This window comes from Rhineura floridana, chromosome 10 (genome assembly GCF_030035675.1).
Source record: "Rhineura floridana isolate rRhiFlo1 chromosome 10, rRhiFlo1.hap2, whole genome shotgun sequence".
Taxonomy (NCBI): Eukaryota; Metazoa; Chordata; class Lepidosauria; order Squamata; family Rhineuridae; genus Rhineura; species Rhineura floridana.
Window position 1 is genome coordinate 91,076,888 of NC_084489.1, and position 17,916 is coordinate 91,094,803.

Consider the following 17,916-nt stretch of genomic DNA (forward strand, 5'->3'; position numbering starts at 1 on the left):
GAGTTTTCCCTGTCTTGGGTGACCTGCTGTGTGGGCCAAACTGCTTCTAGAGCAGGCTTGAGTGCCAAATGCTGTCCTCCATCCCTGTATTGAGCCTTGGGACACCTCTGAGGCCGCACCCCCACCTGCTCCATGCCTGCCTCGAGTGCTATGGCTGGCTGGAATGCGTCCTTCAATGGTGGTGATCTCTCTTGTTTACCTGGATGGTGGGAGGGCGCTCTGTGTGTTGGTGTGGGTGTGGGACAAAGGTCAGAGTCCCACCTGTTGCTTCAGCAGTGTTCGCCTCTGGCCCTGTCTACTGCTGTCATATGGCCCCCAGAATGTTCCCCACTAGGGAATGTGGCCCTTGGGTTTCCTAATCCTGCCCAAAGGAAGGATTCTGCTCTCTGGAAAGCTCACCTTTGCTGGTCCCAATCCCTCTGTCTCTCTCCACCACCACCACCCGCCCAGGTGCTGAAGGGCTTCCCCGAGTGCCTGCAGGCTGACATCTGTCTGCACCTGAACCGCAGCCTGCTGCAGAACTGCCGGCCCTTCAAGGGCGCCACCAAGGGGTGCCTGCGGGCCCTGGCCATGAAGTTCAAGACCACCCACGCTCCCCCGGGGGACACGCTGGTGCACGCAGGCGACGTCCTCACTGCCCTCTACTTCATCTCCCGCGGCTCCATCGAGATCCTGCGTGGCGACGTGGTGGTGGCCATCCTAGGTGAGGAGAGGGGAGCCCACCTGGGGCCCTCTGCCCTGTCCAGACAAAGTTGGGAGGGTTCCGTGGGGCAGGGCAGGGCATGGGGGCTGAGGAAGAAGAGAACATCTTGTTTTTACTGGACTTTATTGAGGATATTTTTAGCCAGAATGCCCCCTGCATGCATGTGGCTAGCACAGTTTTCAAGCCCTCTTCTTGTAAGTACATATAGAATCATAGAATCGTAGAGTTGGAAGGGGCCTACAAGGCCATTGAGTCCAACCCCCTGCTCAATGCAGGAATCCAAACCAAAGCATTCCTGACAGATGGCTGTCCATCTTGAATGCCTCCAGTGTTGGAGAGCCCACTACCTCTCTAGGTCATTGGTTCCATTGTCGTATGGGGCAGAACCATTTCCTTCATCTCTCGTTCTGCCACAGGCCAGCTTTTGCAGAGGCAGTGAGGGCCATGGAATACCTGGGGCTAGAGAGCAGCCGGGGGGGGGGGGCTGTGGCCACCATGGCTTTATTTCTGGGCTTCCTAGAGGCTTGTGTCTGGCGGTGGTAAGAAGGAATCTGGAAGCTGGAAATCCAGGCCCTCTCTGGTCCGGCCCAGCAGGGCTCTTCTGGTGTTCTAAGACGGGTAGAATGCAGAAACGGGTGGGGGTGTCAGTCAAGTGGGAAGCCCACAAAGAGGAGGTGATCTTGTGTTTAGCTGCCACGGCTAACGGTCCACCCTCCACCCCCCTTGAGCTGGTCTGATCCTTTTTCAAACTGTTGACATTACTGGTCACATCATTTTAGAGCATTTCTGCCTCACCCTTCAGCCAAAAAAAGCACTCAGAATGGTTTTTCTATAGTCATTTAAAGCAAGATAATCCCTCCCCACCGGGCACAGCATAAAAGGAAAAGTGGACAGGGAGGGCAAAGAGAAAACAGCGGTGAAGAAGTACATCCTTTTGTCACCCCTACAGCTCCTCCAGTTTGACTTCACTGGGTGACACCCACCCACAGATACCAGTGCTGGTGTTAAAGAGAGGGAGAACTCTGCTCTGCCGGCACAGTTCATCATTTTTATTTTATTTATTTATTTATTACATTTGTATACCGCCCCATAGCCGAAGCTCTCTGGGCGGTTTACAACCATTAAAACATTAAAAACAAATATACAAATTTAAAAACACATTTTTTAAAAATGATTTAAAAATTTTAGAAGCCCCGCCCTCTTGGCTAAATCAGAGCAGCTTACTGGGCGCATCTGGTGATCCTGCATGGTGCCGCACCCTAGGGGTACACACGCTCACACCGGCCCTGACACAAGACTCTTTACTTGTTGCTTTAATATCAAAACTAAAAAGGCCCACGTCCTCAAGTGTTTCTTCATCAGGACGGCAGCCCGCTATTCTGCCCCCTCCCATTTTATTTATTATTTATTTATTATTTCAATTTATATACCGCCCTTAGCAGAATAGCTCTCAGGGCGGTGAACAAACAAGATAAAATACAATATATCATAATAAAAATCATAAAAACATGTACAAACAAACAACAGAAAGCACAACAAAAACGAAATACAACACAAATTAAGAAGGATACATGTTAAAAGTAGAAAGATTAAGAAAATTAAAAGATTAAAATGCCTGGGAGCATAAAAAGGTCTTTACCTGGCGCCAGAAAGATAAAAGTGTAGGCGCCAGGCGTACCTCTTCGGGGAGGCTGTTCCACAACTCAGGGGCCACCACAGAAAAGGCCCTAGATCTAGTAACCACCCTCCGGGCTTCCCGATGGGTTGGTACCCGGAGGAGGGCCTTAGATTCTGAACGAAGTGAACGGGTAGGTTCGTATCGAGAGAGGCGTTCCACAAGGTATTGAGGTCCCACGCCGTGTAAGGCTTTATAGGTAAGAACCAGCACCTTGAATCTCGCCCGGAAGCAAATAGGAAGCCAGTGCAGACGCGCCAAGACAGGTGTTATATGCGAAGACCGACTGGTCCTCGTCAGTAGTCTGGCAGCTGCGTTCTGCACCAGCTGAAGCTTCCGAATTGTCTTCAGGGGCAGCCCTACGTAGAGCGCATTACAGTAATCCAGTCTTGAAGTTACCAGAGCGTGAACAACGGAGGCGAGGTCGTCCCTGTCCAGATAGGGGCGTAGTTGGGCTACCAGACGAAGATGGTAAAACGCATTCCATGCCACCGAGGCCACTTGGGCCTCGAGAGACAGGGAAGAGTCGAGAAGAACCCCCAAACTACGTACCTGTTCCTTCAGGGGGAGTGTAACCCCATCCAGAACAGGGTTAACATCCACCATCTGAGCAGGGAAGGCGTTCACCAACAATGTCTCGGTCTTGTCTGGATTGAGTCTCAGTTTATTAGCTCTCATCCAGTCCATTATCGCGGTCAGGCAACGGTTCAGCACATCAACAGACTCACCTGAAGAAGATGAAAAGGAGAAATAGAGCTGCGTGTCATCAGCATACTGATGGCAACGCACTCCAAAACTCCTGATGACTGCACCCAGCGGCTGCATGTAGATGTTGAAAAGCATGGGGGACAAAACCGACCCCTGAGGGACTCCGCAATGGAGAGTCCAAGGAGTTGAGCAATGTTTCCCAAGCACTACCTTCTGGAGACGACCCACCAAGTAGGAGCGGAACCACTGCCAAGCAGTGCCCCCGACACCCAACTCTGCGAGTCTCCTCAGAAGGATACCATGGTCGATGGTATCAAACGCCGCTGAGAGATCAAGGAGAATCAACAGAGTCACACTCCCCCTGTCCCTCTCCTGACACAGGTCATCATACAGGGCGACCAAGGCTGTTTCAGTGCCAAAACCGGGCCTGAAACCGGATTGAAACGGATCTAGATAATCGGTTTCATCCAAGAGCGCCTGGAGTTGGCTGGCAACCACCCGCTCCAAAACCTTGCCCAGAAAAGGGACATTCGCCACCGGTCTATAGTTGTTTAAATTATCTGGGTCCAAGGAGGGTTTCTTTAAAAGAGGTCTCACTACTGCCTCCTTGAGGCTACCAGGGACCACTCCCTCCCTCAAGGAGGCATTAACCACCTCCTTGGCCCAACCGGTGGTTCCAGCCCTGCCAGCTTTCACTAGCCAAGATGGGCAAGGATCCAGAACAGACGTGGTCGCCCGAACCATTCCAAGCACCTTGTCCACTTCCTCGAGCTGCACCAACTGAAACTCATCCAATAAAGAAGGACAAGGCCGTGCTCCGGACATTTTATTTTAGTTGCCATCTTTGCACCGTCTGTCAAAGGAGGGGGTGCCGGAGCGCCACAGCCGTGATGGTTTTCTTTCTCCCTCTGCTTTGGGTGCCGGGGGCAGTCCGGTCACTTCAAGCCCCCTTTGACTAGAATGGAAACTGCTGAGTGGGGGGGGGAGGATGTGGCTTTATTGGTCCAAAGCTCTCTTCTTTTTTCCCTGCCTTGTAAGGAGTCACACCAGACTGGCCCGTTGAGGCCGGTACTGCCTAAGCCAGGGCCCCCTAAGCTGTGCTCCACAGACCAACTGTGGCCCACAAGCTTCGCTAGGAGGTCCACGTCAAAGCAGCGGCTGCTCCATTGTTTGATGAATCTGGCTGTCTGCCTGCAGGCCGTTGGCACGGGAGGGGAGCACTTGAAAGGAGTGGAGGAGATTAGGGGCGTGAAAGACAGAACAGGAGGAAGCAGATCAAAATAAAGAAGAGAGGCAAGAAAAACACGATTGAAAATTATAAGAACATAAGAAGAGCCTGCTGGATCAGGCCAGTGGCCCATCTAGTCCAGCATCCTGTTCTCACAGTGGCCAACCAGGTGCCTGGGGGAAGCCCGCAAGCAGGACCCGAGTGCAAGAACACTCTCCCCTCCTGAGGCTTCCGGCAACTGGTTTTCAGAAGCATGCTGCCTCTGACTAGGGTGGCACAGCACAGCCATCATGGCTAGTAGCCATTGATAGCCCTGTCCTCCATGAATTTGTCTGATCTTCTTTTAAAGCCATCCAAGCTGGTGGCCATTACTGCATCTTGTGGGAGCAAATTCCATAGTTGAACTATGCGCTGAGTAAAGAAGTACTTCCTTTTGTCTGTCCTGAATCTTCCAACATTCAGCTTCTTTGAATGTCCACGAGTTCTAGCATTATGAGAGAGGGAGAAGAACTTTTCTCTCTCCACTTTCTCAATGCCATGCATAATTTTATACACTTCTATCATGTCTCCTCTGACCCGCCTTTTCTCTAAACTAAAAAGCCCCAAATGCTGCAACCTTTCCTCGTAAGGGAGTCGCTCCATCCCCTTGATCATTCTGGTTGCCCTCTTCTGAACCTTTTCCAACTCTATAATATCCTTTTTGAGATGAGGCGACCAGAACTGTACACAGTATTCCAAATGCGGCCGCACCATAGATTTATACAACGGCATTATGATATCGGCTGTTTTATTTTCAATACCTTTCCTAATTATTGCTAGCATGGAATTTGCCTTTTTCACAGCTGCCGCACACTGGGTCGACATTTTCATCATGCTGTCCACTACAACCCCGAGGTCTCTCTCCTGGTCGGTCACCACCAGTTCAGACCCCATGAGCGTATATGTGAAATTAAGATTTTTTGCTCCAATATGCATAATTTTACACTTGTTTATATTGAATTGCATTTGCCATTTTTCCGCCCATTCACTCAGTTTGGAGAGGTCTTTTTGGAGCTCTTCGCAATCCCTTTTTGTTTTAACAACCCTGAACAATTTAGTGTCATCAGCAAACTTGGCCACTTGACTGCTCACTCCTAATTCTAGGTCATTAATGAACAAGTTGAAAAGTACAAGTCCCAATACCGATCCTTGAGGGACTCCACTTTCTACAGCCCTCCATTGGGAGAACTGTCCGTTTATTCCTACTCTCTGCTTTCTGATTAAAGGAAAGATTTAAAGAAACCCTCCCCACTTTTTAACCCAAGAAAAAGAATGCCTGTCAGGCAGATCCAGTCACATCTCCTGCTTGGATGTGACCAAACTGAAAGAAATTGTCTGGATGATCAATGCAGGGTTTTATTTATTTTTAGTACATTTTATACCCCACCTTTCTTCCTTCATGGAAGCCGGGTTGGGGTGCGTGCGTGCGTGTGTGTTCCCAGGCGGTCATTAATGAACAAGTTGAAAAGTACAGGTCCCAATACCGATCCTTGAGGGACTCCACTTTCTACAGCCCTCCATTGGGAGAACTGTCCGTTTATTCCTACTCTCTGCTTTCTGCTTCTTAACCAATTCCTTATCCACAAGAGGACCTCTCCTCTTATTCCATGACTGCTAAGCTTCCTCAGAAGTCTTTGGTGAGGTACCTTGTCAAACACTTTTTGAAAGTCTAAGTACACTATGTCCACTGGATCACCTCTATCTATATGCTTGTTGACACTCTCAAAGAATTCTAATAGGTTACTGAGACAGGACTTTCCCTTGCAGAAGCCATGCTGGCTCTGCTTCAGCAAGGCTTGTTCTTCTATGTGCTTAGTTAATCTAGCTTTAATAATACTTTCTACCAGTTTTCCAGGGACAGAAGTTAAGCTAACTGGCCTGTAATTTCCGGGATCCCCTCTGGATCCCTTTTTGAAATTGGCGTTACATTTGCCACTTTCCAGTCCTCAGGCACGGAGGAGGACCCGAGGGACAAGTTACATATTTTAGTTAGCAGATCAGCAATTTCACATCTGAGTTCTTTGAGAACTCTCGGGTGGATGCCATCCGGGCCCGGTGATTTGTCAGTTTTTATATTGTCCATTAAGCTTAGAACTTCCTCTCTCGTTACCACTATTTGTCTCAGTTCCTCAGAATCCCTTCCTGCAAATGTTAGTTCAGGTTCAGGGATCTGCCCTATATCTTCCACTGTGAAGACAGATGCAAATAATTCATTTAGCTTCTCTGCAATCTCCTTATCGTTCTTTAGTACACCTTTGACTCCCTTATCATCCAAGGGTCCAATTGTCTCCCCAGATGGTCTCCTGCTTTGAATGTATTTATAGAATTTTTTGTTGTTGGTTTTTATGTTCTTAGCAATGTGCTCCTCAAAATCTTTTTTAGCATCCTTTATTGTCTTCTGGCATTTCTTTTGCCAGAGTTTGTGTTCTTTTTTATTTTCTTCATTCAGACAAGACTTCCATTTTCTGAAGGAAGACTTTTTGCCTCTAAGAGCTTCCTTGACTTTGCTCGTTAACCATGCTGGCATCTTCTTGGCCCTGGCGGTACCTTTTCTGATCTGCGGTATGCACTCCAGTTGAGCTTCTAATATAGTGTTTTTAAACAACTTCCAAGCATTTTCGAGTGATGTGACCCTCTGGACTTTGTTTTTCAGCTTTCTTTTTACCAGTCCCCTCATTTTTGTGAAGTTTCCTCTTTTGAAGTCAAATGTGACCGTGTTGGATTTTCTTGGCAATTGGCCATTTACATGTATGTTTAATTTAATAGCACTATGGTCACTGCTCCCAATCGGTTCAACAACACTTACATCTCGTACCAGGTCCCGGTCCCCACTGAGGATTAAGTCCAGGGTTGCCGTCCCTTTGGTCGGTTCCATAACCAACTGGTCTAGGGAATAGTCATTTAGAGTACAACACTTTACCATTGTTACAGCAGGCAGAAAAATCAGTAAGTGGCCTTCCAAAACTTCAGCAGTTTTCAAGTGGTCCACGGGAAGAAAAGTTGGGAAACGACTGGGCAACACTGCCTAGCAGCAGATCTTCAGAAGCAGGAGTCTCTCCCAGCCCTCCCTGGAGATGCTGCCGGGAATGGAGCCTGAGACCTTGTGCATGCCAAGCGTGTGCTCTGCCATGGAGCTACGTGGCCCTTCCCAAACAGGCAGGCTTCTCGTCTGTCCTTCCTCACAGCCACGTCCTTAGCAGATGTGTCTTTAAGAGAGTGCAACAAGAGAGGATCCACCTCCCGTATTTCTTTGCTCTCTTGCTCAGAGGCATGTTACCAGATTCTTCCTAGCTACACAGGAAGTCGGTTGGACTGTGAAAGACCAACCCAAATTTCTCTGCTGTTTAAAGTTTGATAGAAATATCTGGTGGCTGTAGGTACGCTCCTCAACCGCAACGGGTTTTTGCCTATTAGAGAAAGATATCCTTAGGATGTGCCTTCAATCACAGAGGTGGCCCAGCAGGAGGTGCCCGAGCCTGGCCTTATAGTAGGCCTTCCCCCCCCATGCCAGGGCTTATTTTGCCACATTCTCTGCCACCCAGGGAAGAATGATATCTTTGGGGAGCCGCTCAATCTGTATGCGCGTCCAGGGAAGTCCAACGCAGACGTGCGCGCACTGACTTACTGCGACCTGCACAAGATCCACCGTGAAGACCTGCTGGAGGTGCTGGACATGTACCCAGAATTCTCTGACCACTTCTGGTCCAACCTGGAGATCACCTTCAACCTGCGTGATGTGAGTTCTGTTGCTGGGGAGTCCAGGTGCCCCACACAATGGCGTATGCTGGTGACCAGCTCGGTTCTGGGAGACCCTGTTGCCTCTTCCAATGCTTCTCCTCTGCGCTGAGGAGGTGTTTGGGGCACTGAATCAACTACCTCCCCCCCCCTTTGTGTTGCAGACAAACATGATCCCAGGGTCACCTAGCAGCGATGAGATGAACAGTGGCTTCAACCGGCTGCGCCGCCGCAAACTCTCCTTCCGCCGGCGCACTGAGAAAGGTGAGGGGGAGGGACAGGGACAGGCTGGGCTCCCCTCTTTCCTGTTTCCACATATAGTGTTGCCAGCAGGGGTTGGACTGGATGACCTCAAATGTCCCTTCCAGCTCTGTGATTCCAGCCTTGCTCCCTTCCTTTCTCTTTATGTGTGCTGTGGCAGCCATTGCCTAGTCTCCCAGCCAGGAGGGGCAGCTGCCCTTGGCGTGGGTGGGGGGTGCAGCTGATGTGGGCAGAGCCCCCTTCCCCATTGTCTCTTGCTTTAGGATTTTGCCTGCCAAGGACTTTTTCTAACTCTCCCCACAGATGAGGAGAATGCGAGGGAAGCAAAAGCCCAGCAGAAGGCGCTGCATGTGGGACAGAACTGCCAGGTTCCAGGGGCCCCCCGTGGGCCCCCCAAGTGGAATCCATGTCTCAGCAGCTCGGTGGCTTCCAGCCCACCCTCCAGCGACGAGGAGGAGACCCCCGTCCTTGTCTCCAATGCCACAGAACTGTCCCCTTTCCACTCCACTGAGCCCCCTGGCGACCCCTCCTCCCTCGCAGCTGCAGAACACAAAGGTGGCGATGCATGCAACCCACTCTCAGGTAGGATGGGCAGCCACAGTGGGGCGTTGGGGGGTCCAGTTGCCATGGCTCCTGAATTGGCAGCCCGAAAGCAGGAATCCAGGGAGGAGGTAAGAAGGGGGAACTTGCAGCTCCTGGCACAGCTTGGTGCAAAACATTGCGTTGTGAGAATCTCAGCATTTTCAGCAAAGCAAGTTTCTAGACTTTATGGCTGCAGAGAGATGGGCTTGCAGATGTATGAAGCTTGTCTGGTAAACCTTCAGGAGCCAGAGAGGGCCAGCACATGGCTCAGTGTTCAGCAGGACCCCGGGCCCCTCTCTGGGGCAGAAGGTGCAAGCGGGCAAGTGTGCCCAGCTGGCATTCTTTCTTCATGGAATCATAGAATAGTAGAGTTGGAAGGGGCCTATAAGGCCATCAAGTCCAACCCTCTGCACAGTGCAGGAATCCAAATCAAAGAATCCAAATCAGACTCTGGCTTTTGGGCCGCGGGGGCCCGAGGGTATTCACACGACCTGTGACTTGCCCCTTGGTCCTCCATTTTTCCTGAGGTATCTCTATTTTCCTGCACTTTCTCCTCAAGTGCAGCACAATCCTTTCAGGTGTGAACTGAGCCCTGTTGTCTCCCCAGGATGGGAGGGGGAGTCAGTGGCCTGGTAGGCCTAATCCCTGTCGCCCCAGCGAGCGGCCCCCACCCATAACAAAAGAAGTGCCCATGAAACTGACGCAGGCTCTGGCCAGGCCTTGTCAGGGCGGAAGCCCCCGGGGGGCAAGGGGAGCTGTCTCAGCGTCGACATGTTTGTTTTCTGCTGTTGGCTTCTCAGGGCCCCTGTTGGCGGAGGGAGCTCAGGCAGCTGCCTTGCACCCAACCAGGCCCTTGGACCAGCTAGCTCAGCATTCCCTACACTGACTGGCAGCAGCAGCAGCTGTCCAGGGTTCCAGGCTGCTGGTGGACCTGCCCCTCTTCCAGAGATGGGTCTTTCCAAAAGCCGCCTGAGCTCATGGCCACCAAGAGATCCCTCTGGCAACGAAATGGGTGGGCGGGTTGCTTGTCGGGAGCAAAGGTTGTCTGCCTGCCTGCCCGTCTTTGAGGTTGGGGGTGTAGGTGCTAAGCTGGGGGTGATTCCCTCTCCTCCTCTTCCTCCCGCGCCACACAGGGGCCTTTTCTGGCATGTCCAACATCTTCAGCTTCTGGGGCGAGAGCAGAGAGCGGCAGTACCAGGAGCTTCCCCGCTGCGCCATCCCTCCGCACCCCACTCTCAACATCCCCCTGGCCAGCGCCACCCCCATCAGCCGACGGCAGCACTCTGAGCTGGAGAGCCGGCTGGACCTGCTCCAGAAGCAGCTGAACAGGTATTGCATGGGAGGGAAAGGGATGAGCACCCAAGGGTGCTCTGCACCCTGCTTTTCAGCTCCTGCCACAGTGAAAGGGATGGGGGGGGCATTTGCTCCAACTCAGTTGCTCACATTTGGTGTGTGACAAGTTGCTGCAGTTGGGATTAGGATCCCATTTTTCCTGGTGGACTCAAATACAGCCATTTTTCCTGAGGAACTACCAGGCAAAATGGATTCTTAACCCCAAATATGGCAGTCTCCCAAATGAAACGTTTAAGCACAAACGGTATTGTAGCAATATCCTCCCTGCAAGCTGGGGGGAGGGGAGGGTTGCTGGGATTTGAGCCTTTGACCATCTCCCCCCAATTCCCTGAAGGGGGAAGTTGCTCATTGTGAGGGAAGTGCACTCCACGCATGCTTGGAGGCATTCTTTGCTCTGTTATTGCTTCGTGTCCTCCCCAGGGGGCTGGACTAGAGGGCCTCCAGGGTCACTTCTGATTCTATGATGCTGTCATCCTGAGTCTGATCCTGGGCACTAGGAGACCTCTTTTTCCCCTCCGCCCGCCTGTAGTTTCTGTGATGAAGCTGAGAGACCTGGGAAAGAAGAGGCCTCAGACAGGAAATATATGAAGCAATACTGATAAAGGTGAGGGGCCTCTGAGGATGCACAGAGTGCCTTGTCCTCACATTGCCAGAACCGGCCTCCATGGAGCTGAGATTAGGAGCCAAGTTTCAGAACCAAAGAAGGATTTGGCTTGCAGCCCACATTTTAGAACGGAGCCACAAGCTCAGCCTTGACGTTACCACTGCCAGGGTCCAGTTGTTCTGGGACATTGATTGGGGAAGGACATTTCCTCCCCCCCCCACCCACCCTGAGCATGTTCCCAGTGGTCGGAGCACCACAGTCCTCACCCTCTGCCATCTCACGCTGTCCCTCCCTTGCAGGCTCGAGAGCCGCCTGACCGCAGATGTGGCAGCCATCCTGCAGCTCCTCCAGCGCCAGGCAGTGCTGGTGCCACCTGCCTACAGCACCGTGTCCTCTCCGCTGCCTCCCCAGCCGCCGCCACTGGGCCCTCCTGAGGGAGGCCAAGGGGAGCACCCCCAGCCGGGCACTGCCAGCCAGCCCCAGGCACTCCACACCCCAGCTCAGGTGAGGGTCCGGCTCAACAGAGGGTGTGGGAGGGAAATCGGTCTGGTCTGCATCCTTAAACAAGCGGGCCAGATTTGCACCTCCTGGGCTGTTGCTCACGTTCAGACTTAATCATCCTTTCGCATTCACGCGTCTCCAAATTTTGCAATACCATTCTTGGCTGAAAAACATACCAAAATGCATTTAAAAACTACATTTTAGAATAAATTATGTTTAGAAATGTGTAAATAGAGATTTTAAAAAGTAATTCAGTATGTCTTTAAATACACATTTTTGTATGAACTTTTCTTTTCAAATAATGGGAACAGAATGGAAAGCAACTATGAATAGACACATGGGAAATGGACATGGGCAGGGAATGCTAATCCCTGCAGCGAAACCCTCTGACCCAGGTGGGCCTCCCTGGCCCCGGCCCCCTCTCTGGCAGCCCCCCAGCGCCCTTTGCCGTGGCTGACTTCTGGTTCTCTGCAATTTGTCTGCAGCAGAATTAAAGTGTAGCCCCTACCCCCCTCTCACCCCTGCCACTTCAGAGAGTGCGGGACCCTCTGGCTAAAGGGCTCTTCTCTGTGGCAAGATCTCTCTATGGGGCCTCCCCACAAGGATGTTCTGTTGTTCGTTTAGGGATTTGTGAACTGCCTCCTCCCCCTCCCCCTCCCAAATGGAGATGTGCAAAGTGGTTAACAAAATGCAAAGACAATAATAATAATAATAATAATAATGAGAAAATAAAAGTATCAGTAACAATATTGATAAAAATACGAAGTAGGAAATATCTTTGTAATGTTAAGTGTAAGCTGCTCTTTACTTTCCACTTAAAAAAAATCATAAAGAGAAGTAATTTAATACCTCACCTTGGAAAAGGACAAAGTATGGGGCAATGCAGCCCTAATTCTCCCCCCCACCCCCCGCAATGAGCAGGAAGAAAATAAAAATGGTTGCTAGCCCTCATCGTTCGGAGGCCAAGTCTGCTTAATGCGGCAGAGTTCAGAGTGCAAAGCTGCTGCACAACTCCCTGCCACGCTTTGTGGGCCTCCAGTTCTTTTAAGAGGAAGGAGGAAGCTGCCTTGCACTGGGTTCGACTCTGGGTCTGACTCTAGGTCCGACTCTAGGTCTGACTCTAGGTCCATCTCTAGGTCCATCTAGCTCAGAACTGTCTACAGGCACTGGCCGGCAGTGGCTCTCCAGGGTTTCCGACTGGGGTCTGTCCCAGCCCTACATGGAGATGTCATGGGGGTCTGAAGCTGAGGTCTTCTGCATGGAAAGCAGACACTCTACCTGCTGACCTACAGCCCTCCCAAGCTGCTTGGAGCGTCTGCCGCCACCAGGGCTCAGATCCGGGCTGTTGCCCTTCTCCCGTCAGGGACCCAGAAGCCTCACAAGAAGATCAGAAGTGCCCGGCTGCACCTGGATCCGGCCAAAGGGGCCTGTGACGTCCTTCCCCTGGCACCACCTGTGATGCTTGCACTCGTGGCTACCAGCAGTCAGGATCGTCGTGTTTATTTTTACCTCTCTCTGCTCTAGCACAGATCTCAAAAGATCCCCCTGCTAGGCCACACTACCCAACACTCTGTGTATCCAGTATAGCCTCTAGACTGTGCCTTAGTCTCTTCCTGGCTATTTTGATACCTTGTGTCTGTGTGTTTAGGTAATTCCCAACCCCCCTGAAGCCTCTTGCCTATGAAGCTCACAGCTCTGGGTTGCTCTGTGGTACTGAATGCTGATACAACATCTCCTCCTTTACTGCTGCCACCATTAGATACAATTTCTTCTTCAGCCTTGGTTACCCTGCCTTCCCCCCCAGTCTGTACACTTCAGCTATGGAATCAGGCTTTAAGTAAACCAAGAAAATATTTATTGCTAACACTAGGAATAACAAGATTACTTATAGATTTTGTTGACCAACGTATGGTTTCATATATGATTCTCTTATGTTCTTAATTCTTAATATATGCCTCAGAACTCCTAATCCAATCTCTCAACAGCCACCTTCTGTCTACAACAACCTTCAACACCCACCACCTTCAACCAACCCACCACACACCACGACTCAACTGTCATCCTCTCATTTATACCATCAGCCATTCAAACACACAGCCAATCATCATCCAACATTATACAGCCCATGTACTCCCCTTTCTCACTCACTCCACTTACCATATTTCCTATAATAAACCTGCACTTACCATATTTACATTAACATACAGGAACATCACAGGGCCCACCTGGTCCAGCATCCTGTCCTCACAGTGGCCAGCCAGGTGCCTGAGGGAAGCCTGCCAGCAGGGCACAAGCGCAAGAGCGAGGCTCTCACCTCCTGCGGCAACTGGTCTCCTCCTGTCACCCTGGGACTGCTCTTTGCTGTCCTCCACACATCTCTGTAGGGTTGCCACCTTTTGCTTCTGGTTCTGTGCTTTGACCAGCAGTTCGACTGGGGTTGCTTTTGCCAACATAACCAAGAGAAATCCCTTACCCACAGGGGAATGACTTTATTTATTTTTGCCCAGAGTCCAAGGTTTCCACCTTTCCTTCACTTTGGCAGCTGTTTTTAAAGAAAGATGCTCTGCCTACAATGGCCCCCAACTAAAAAGGCCAACGTGGCACCCTTTCTGTGGCGCATGAAGTTGCTTATTAGCATATTTTGCAGCATGGAGGGGTTGCTTGGCAGCACATGCAACTCCTTGCCCCTAGTTTCTTGGGGGGGGAGTTGCCAAGGGGCCCCCTCCCCTCCCTAGCAGGGCCTTTCCCAACCCTCCTGCTCCTCACCGCATCCTGATTCTCTTCTCATTTCCCTCAACCAGGTTCCCCATCTCCCGGCGCCCTACCTGGACTCTGCGCACCATCCCAGGGATGTGGTCCTGCTGGTGGAGCCGCCTCTCCCCCCCCCTCGGCGCCTTTCCCTCCCGGGACAGCTGCTCACAGCATCACTGGACGTGTCCACAGACTTGCACAGACCCTGCTCAGACCCAGGCAGTTAGTCGGCTTAGGAGGAGGCCTGAGCGGAGGGCCTGTCTGGGAGTTGGAACTGCCCCCCCCCATAGTGGGCAGGGGGCACCGTGAGCCCCGGGATCTTCCGAGGGCAGTGATGGCTGCACTGGGGCGTGGGCAGGGCAGGGACAGGCCCGTGCCCCCACCACAATGTTAGCTGGCCTAATGGGTGGGCCAGTCACTGTGGAGACTACCAGCTTATCGGCTGGCGGGGACTGTTACAGACAGACTGGTTGCTTGCAGGAATAGTGATTATAATGAATAGTAATGAATAATATTAATACTGATAAGGGTTAGAATCCCCCTTGTGACCCCAAACATCTCCCCCAAGACCAGCAGGGCATGCAGAGTCACCCATGGGTCCAAGAGGGGTGGGGTGGGGGGTGGAGAGAAGCCAAGGGCCACCCAACCCCAAGTATGTTCAAGTTGCAAGGAGAGGGTTGTATGTTTCGGCCCAACGTGTGGCATTCAGCCTGGGGCCCTGAGGGAGTGTGGGTCTCCCTCTCCTGCTGCCCCTAGGGGCCCTTCCGGGCTTTTGTGTCTCCCAGCCCACCCTCGCTATGTGTGCCTGCCTGCCTGCCTCTCTGTGGCCAAGAGGTCTGTGCCTGGTATCTCTGTGACTCACTTGCAGCCATTGCCCCTTTGGGTGTGGGCACCTAGAGCCAGCCAGCCATCGGGGGTGGGGGACCATGCACATGCCTCCCTCCGTGCCCCCCTCCGGACCTAGTCCTTTCCCATTGCCCCAGTCCCTCTGGGTTTCTCACCAGCCATCCCTGGGGGATAGTTCTTTTTGTGGGGGGTGGAGTTGGGGGGACAGCTCTATCTCCACTAGCTGCGGGCTCACCTTATCCCGCACCCCCCGGAGACAGGCCGTGGGGCTGCGGGAAGGCAAACCAAGCCCTGACACCCGTGCAATGCCTTTGAGGGGGTGGCAGCCGAGCACAGAGGCCGGGGGGGGGGCGATGGCGGGGAGACCCCACCCCCAGAGAGAGCAGGAATCAAGGGAGGGCCTGAACTGGGACAGCAGGTGGCGCTCCTGAGCCAAGGAGGTGGCCAGCCAGTGCACAGCAGGCACGGCCAGAGGGGAGGCCCCAATGGGAGAAAGGCAACCCGCTGTGGGGCGGCCCCATTCCATGGCTTGTGTTCTTGTAGGTGGACATTCATTCTCTGGGTCCTCTCCAGGTCTTGCAGCTGTTGTCTTCATTCTTGGCACCCCACCTGCAAGTTTCACCCTCGGTGGCTGACTTTGCTCCCATTCCTCTGCATTAATAGTTTCTGACTGTCATACCCTTTATCCTCACTGTCAGTGGGGGTGGGGTGCCACTTAGGCAGCCTGAGGTGATCCTGGCCTCTCCCCCACCCCTTTATGGCAAAACATCTGCAGCACCTTGGAAGCAAGAGCTGAGGGGTGGGGTAAGGAAGCCACGCTGGATGCAACATCTCTTGCCCTGCCCCAAATGGCTACGCCCCTGCCCCCTTCCTTGGTTCTAAACTGTGGAAGTGGGGGGGAGGCAGGTCTTGTTCCATCAACGGGGGCTCTTGACGCCCCCTTTCCTTGCACACCATGGGTGATCCAACGGGCCTCGTGGCCTCACGCCCTCCTGGTTCTGAATGCATGTGACAACCCCCCCAATCTCCCCCTCCCCGCATGCTGTATTCAGCATTAGCAACTGACGCCCAATAAACCAGGTTGGATGCCTGCCTCCCGCTGTGTGTGTGTTTGATCCACCTGCGTATGGCAGGAGGGGGGGGAGGGTGCCTTGCCCATGTAGTTGGTGAAAACGACGATTGGGGTTTGGGAGCCCCAAAGCAGAGGCAGCACCCCTCAGGTTGTGCACAGCTGTGCTTTCTGCAAAAAATGGGACTGGAAACAGATGCAGGCAGGGAGGGCCTTGCTATGCATGGAAATTCCTTGGGGCTAATCTGAAGGCGTGTTGGTTTCATGCTATGGAGCACAGTGGGGAGGAGAGCCTGGCTGGGAGTCCAGAGACTGAATTCAAATCCCCGCTCGTGTCTCCTGGGTGTCAAGGGCCAGCTAAAGATCACCCCCACAGGGAGTGGCTCAGGGGTCACGTGCCCTGCCACCTGTGCAGCCGTGGGCAAGCGGCATAGTCCCAAGGAGTCCAGTTGCCCCCCAGCTGGCAGTTGCGGACAAGAAGGGGGTGGCCTGTGCAGCTGTGGCAAGCTGAGCAGGCCCTAGCCAGCTAGGGAGGACTAGCCTCAGAGGGAGGCAATGGTGAACCCCCTCTGAATGCCGCTTACCACAAGAACCCTATTTATAGGGTCGCCATAAGTCGGGATCGACTTGAAGGCAGTCCATTTCCATGGATCACTTTTATTAGGAAAAGGACAGAGAGTAAGACTGCAGATGCCTTTGTACAAAATTATGATAGGGCCATGCTTGGAATACTGTGCACAGTTCCAGTCTCTGCTTACCCAAAAAAGGGATATTGTAGAGTTGGAAGAAGGTGCAGAGCAGAGCAACTGGGATGATCAGGGAGCTTGAGCAACTCCCCTGCGAGGAAAGCTTACAAAGGAAGCCAAGTCAGGACGGCTTGGTGCCGCTCACTCAGTACTGCCTGCACAGATGTCCAGAGGCCCTCCAGGATTCTCAGTGTAGGGACATTCCCAGCCTACCTGGAAATTTGGGGCTTTCTGCATGGCAAGCAGGGACTGCCCCACTGAGCTGCGCCCCCCTTCCTCTTTCCGGCTTTTCATTTAGAAAAAGGCATCTAAGGAAGGCTGCAACTCTACGGTTAAGTCTCATTGGACTCAGGGAGACTTACTTCAGAGTGAACATGCTTAGGGTTGCACTGGAAGGTGTGTGTGGGCGTAGATGTGTATAAAATTGTGCCCGCTTTGGAGAGTATGGACAGAGAGGTTTCTCCTCTGAAACACCTGGATGTCGTCATGCCTTTAGATGCCCTCCCACAGAATTGGCCACGGACCAAGCTGACTGCTCATGGTGTAGCCCTCAATATTCTTACAGCCTTGGAAACCAACACTGGAAGATTCAGGGCAGGTGAAAGGAAGGACTTATGCACACAGCACAATCACCCACAGTTTGCCACCTTGGGCTCCTTTGGGAGGAAGGGTGGGATATAAATTAATAAAATAAACTATGGACATCACTCCCACAAGAGGCAGTGATGGCCACCAACTTGGATGGCTTTACTGCCAAGAGGCAAAGGATTTCTTACCCCAATTTGCATCACCTTATACACTTGTGCACGTCGCATTGTGTCTGGCACTTTACCGCCCAGTCAGTCAGCTTGGAGGGCCTTTTGGAGCTCTTCACAATCCCTTTTTGGTTTTTACCACCCTGGATGATGCAGTATCCATCAGCCAACGCAGCCACCTCTCTGCTTCCACCTAACTCCGGATCGTTAGAACAAGTGAAAAGGCACAAATCCCAATTCCCATGGGGCTGGGGGGAGAATGCTTTCCCCCTCCCTCTGGTCAAGGTTGCCCTGTCAAATGCAGCGGTGTTTACTTTTGAGGTAACAGTGCCTGCCCTTTCCTCTCTCTTTTTGTCTGCG

General features: G+C 52.2%; 1 protein-coding gene across 5 annotated transcripts in view; it reads left to right on the plus strand.

Moving 5' to 3' along the window:
- The window catches only part of KCNH2 (potassium voltage-gated channel subfamily H member 2), a 92,315-nt gene extending 75,802 nt beyond the window's left edge, over nucleotides 1-16,513 (plus strand). For 3 of the 5 annotated variants that reach the window (XM_061585942.1, XM_061585941.1, XM_061585939.1), the window contains exons 8-14: nucleotides 451-703; nucleotides 7,896-8,089; nucleotides 8,253-8,352; nucleotides 8,653-8,931; nucleotides 10,065-10,260; nucleotides 11,188-11,392; nucleotides 14,191-16,512. In XM_061585942.1, the coding sequence (XP_061441926.1) occupies nucleotides 451-703; nucleotides 7,896-8,089; nucleotides 8,253-8,352; nucleotides 8,653-8,931; nucleotides 10,065-10,260; nucleotides 11,188-11,392; nucleotides 14,191-14,367 (1,404 nt within the window). In that variant the 3' untranslated portion in view covers nucleotides 14,368-16,512. Of the gene's footprint in view, nucleotides 1-450; nucleotides 704-7,895; nucleotides 8,090-8,252; nucleotides 8,353-8,652; nucleotides 8,932-10,064; nucleotides 10,261-10,813; nucleotides 10,890-11,187; nucleotides 11,393-14,190 lie in introns of those variants that run through there. The other 2 variants (XM_061585938.1, XM_061585940.1) reach the window with 2 other exon arrangements.
- Nucleotides 16,514-17,916: the final 1,403 nt, after the last annotated feature.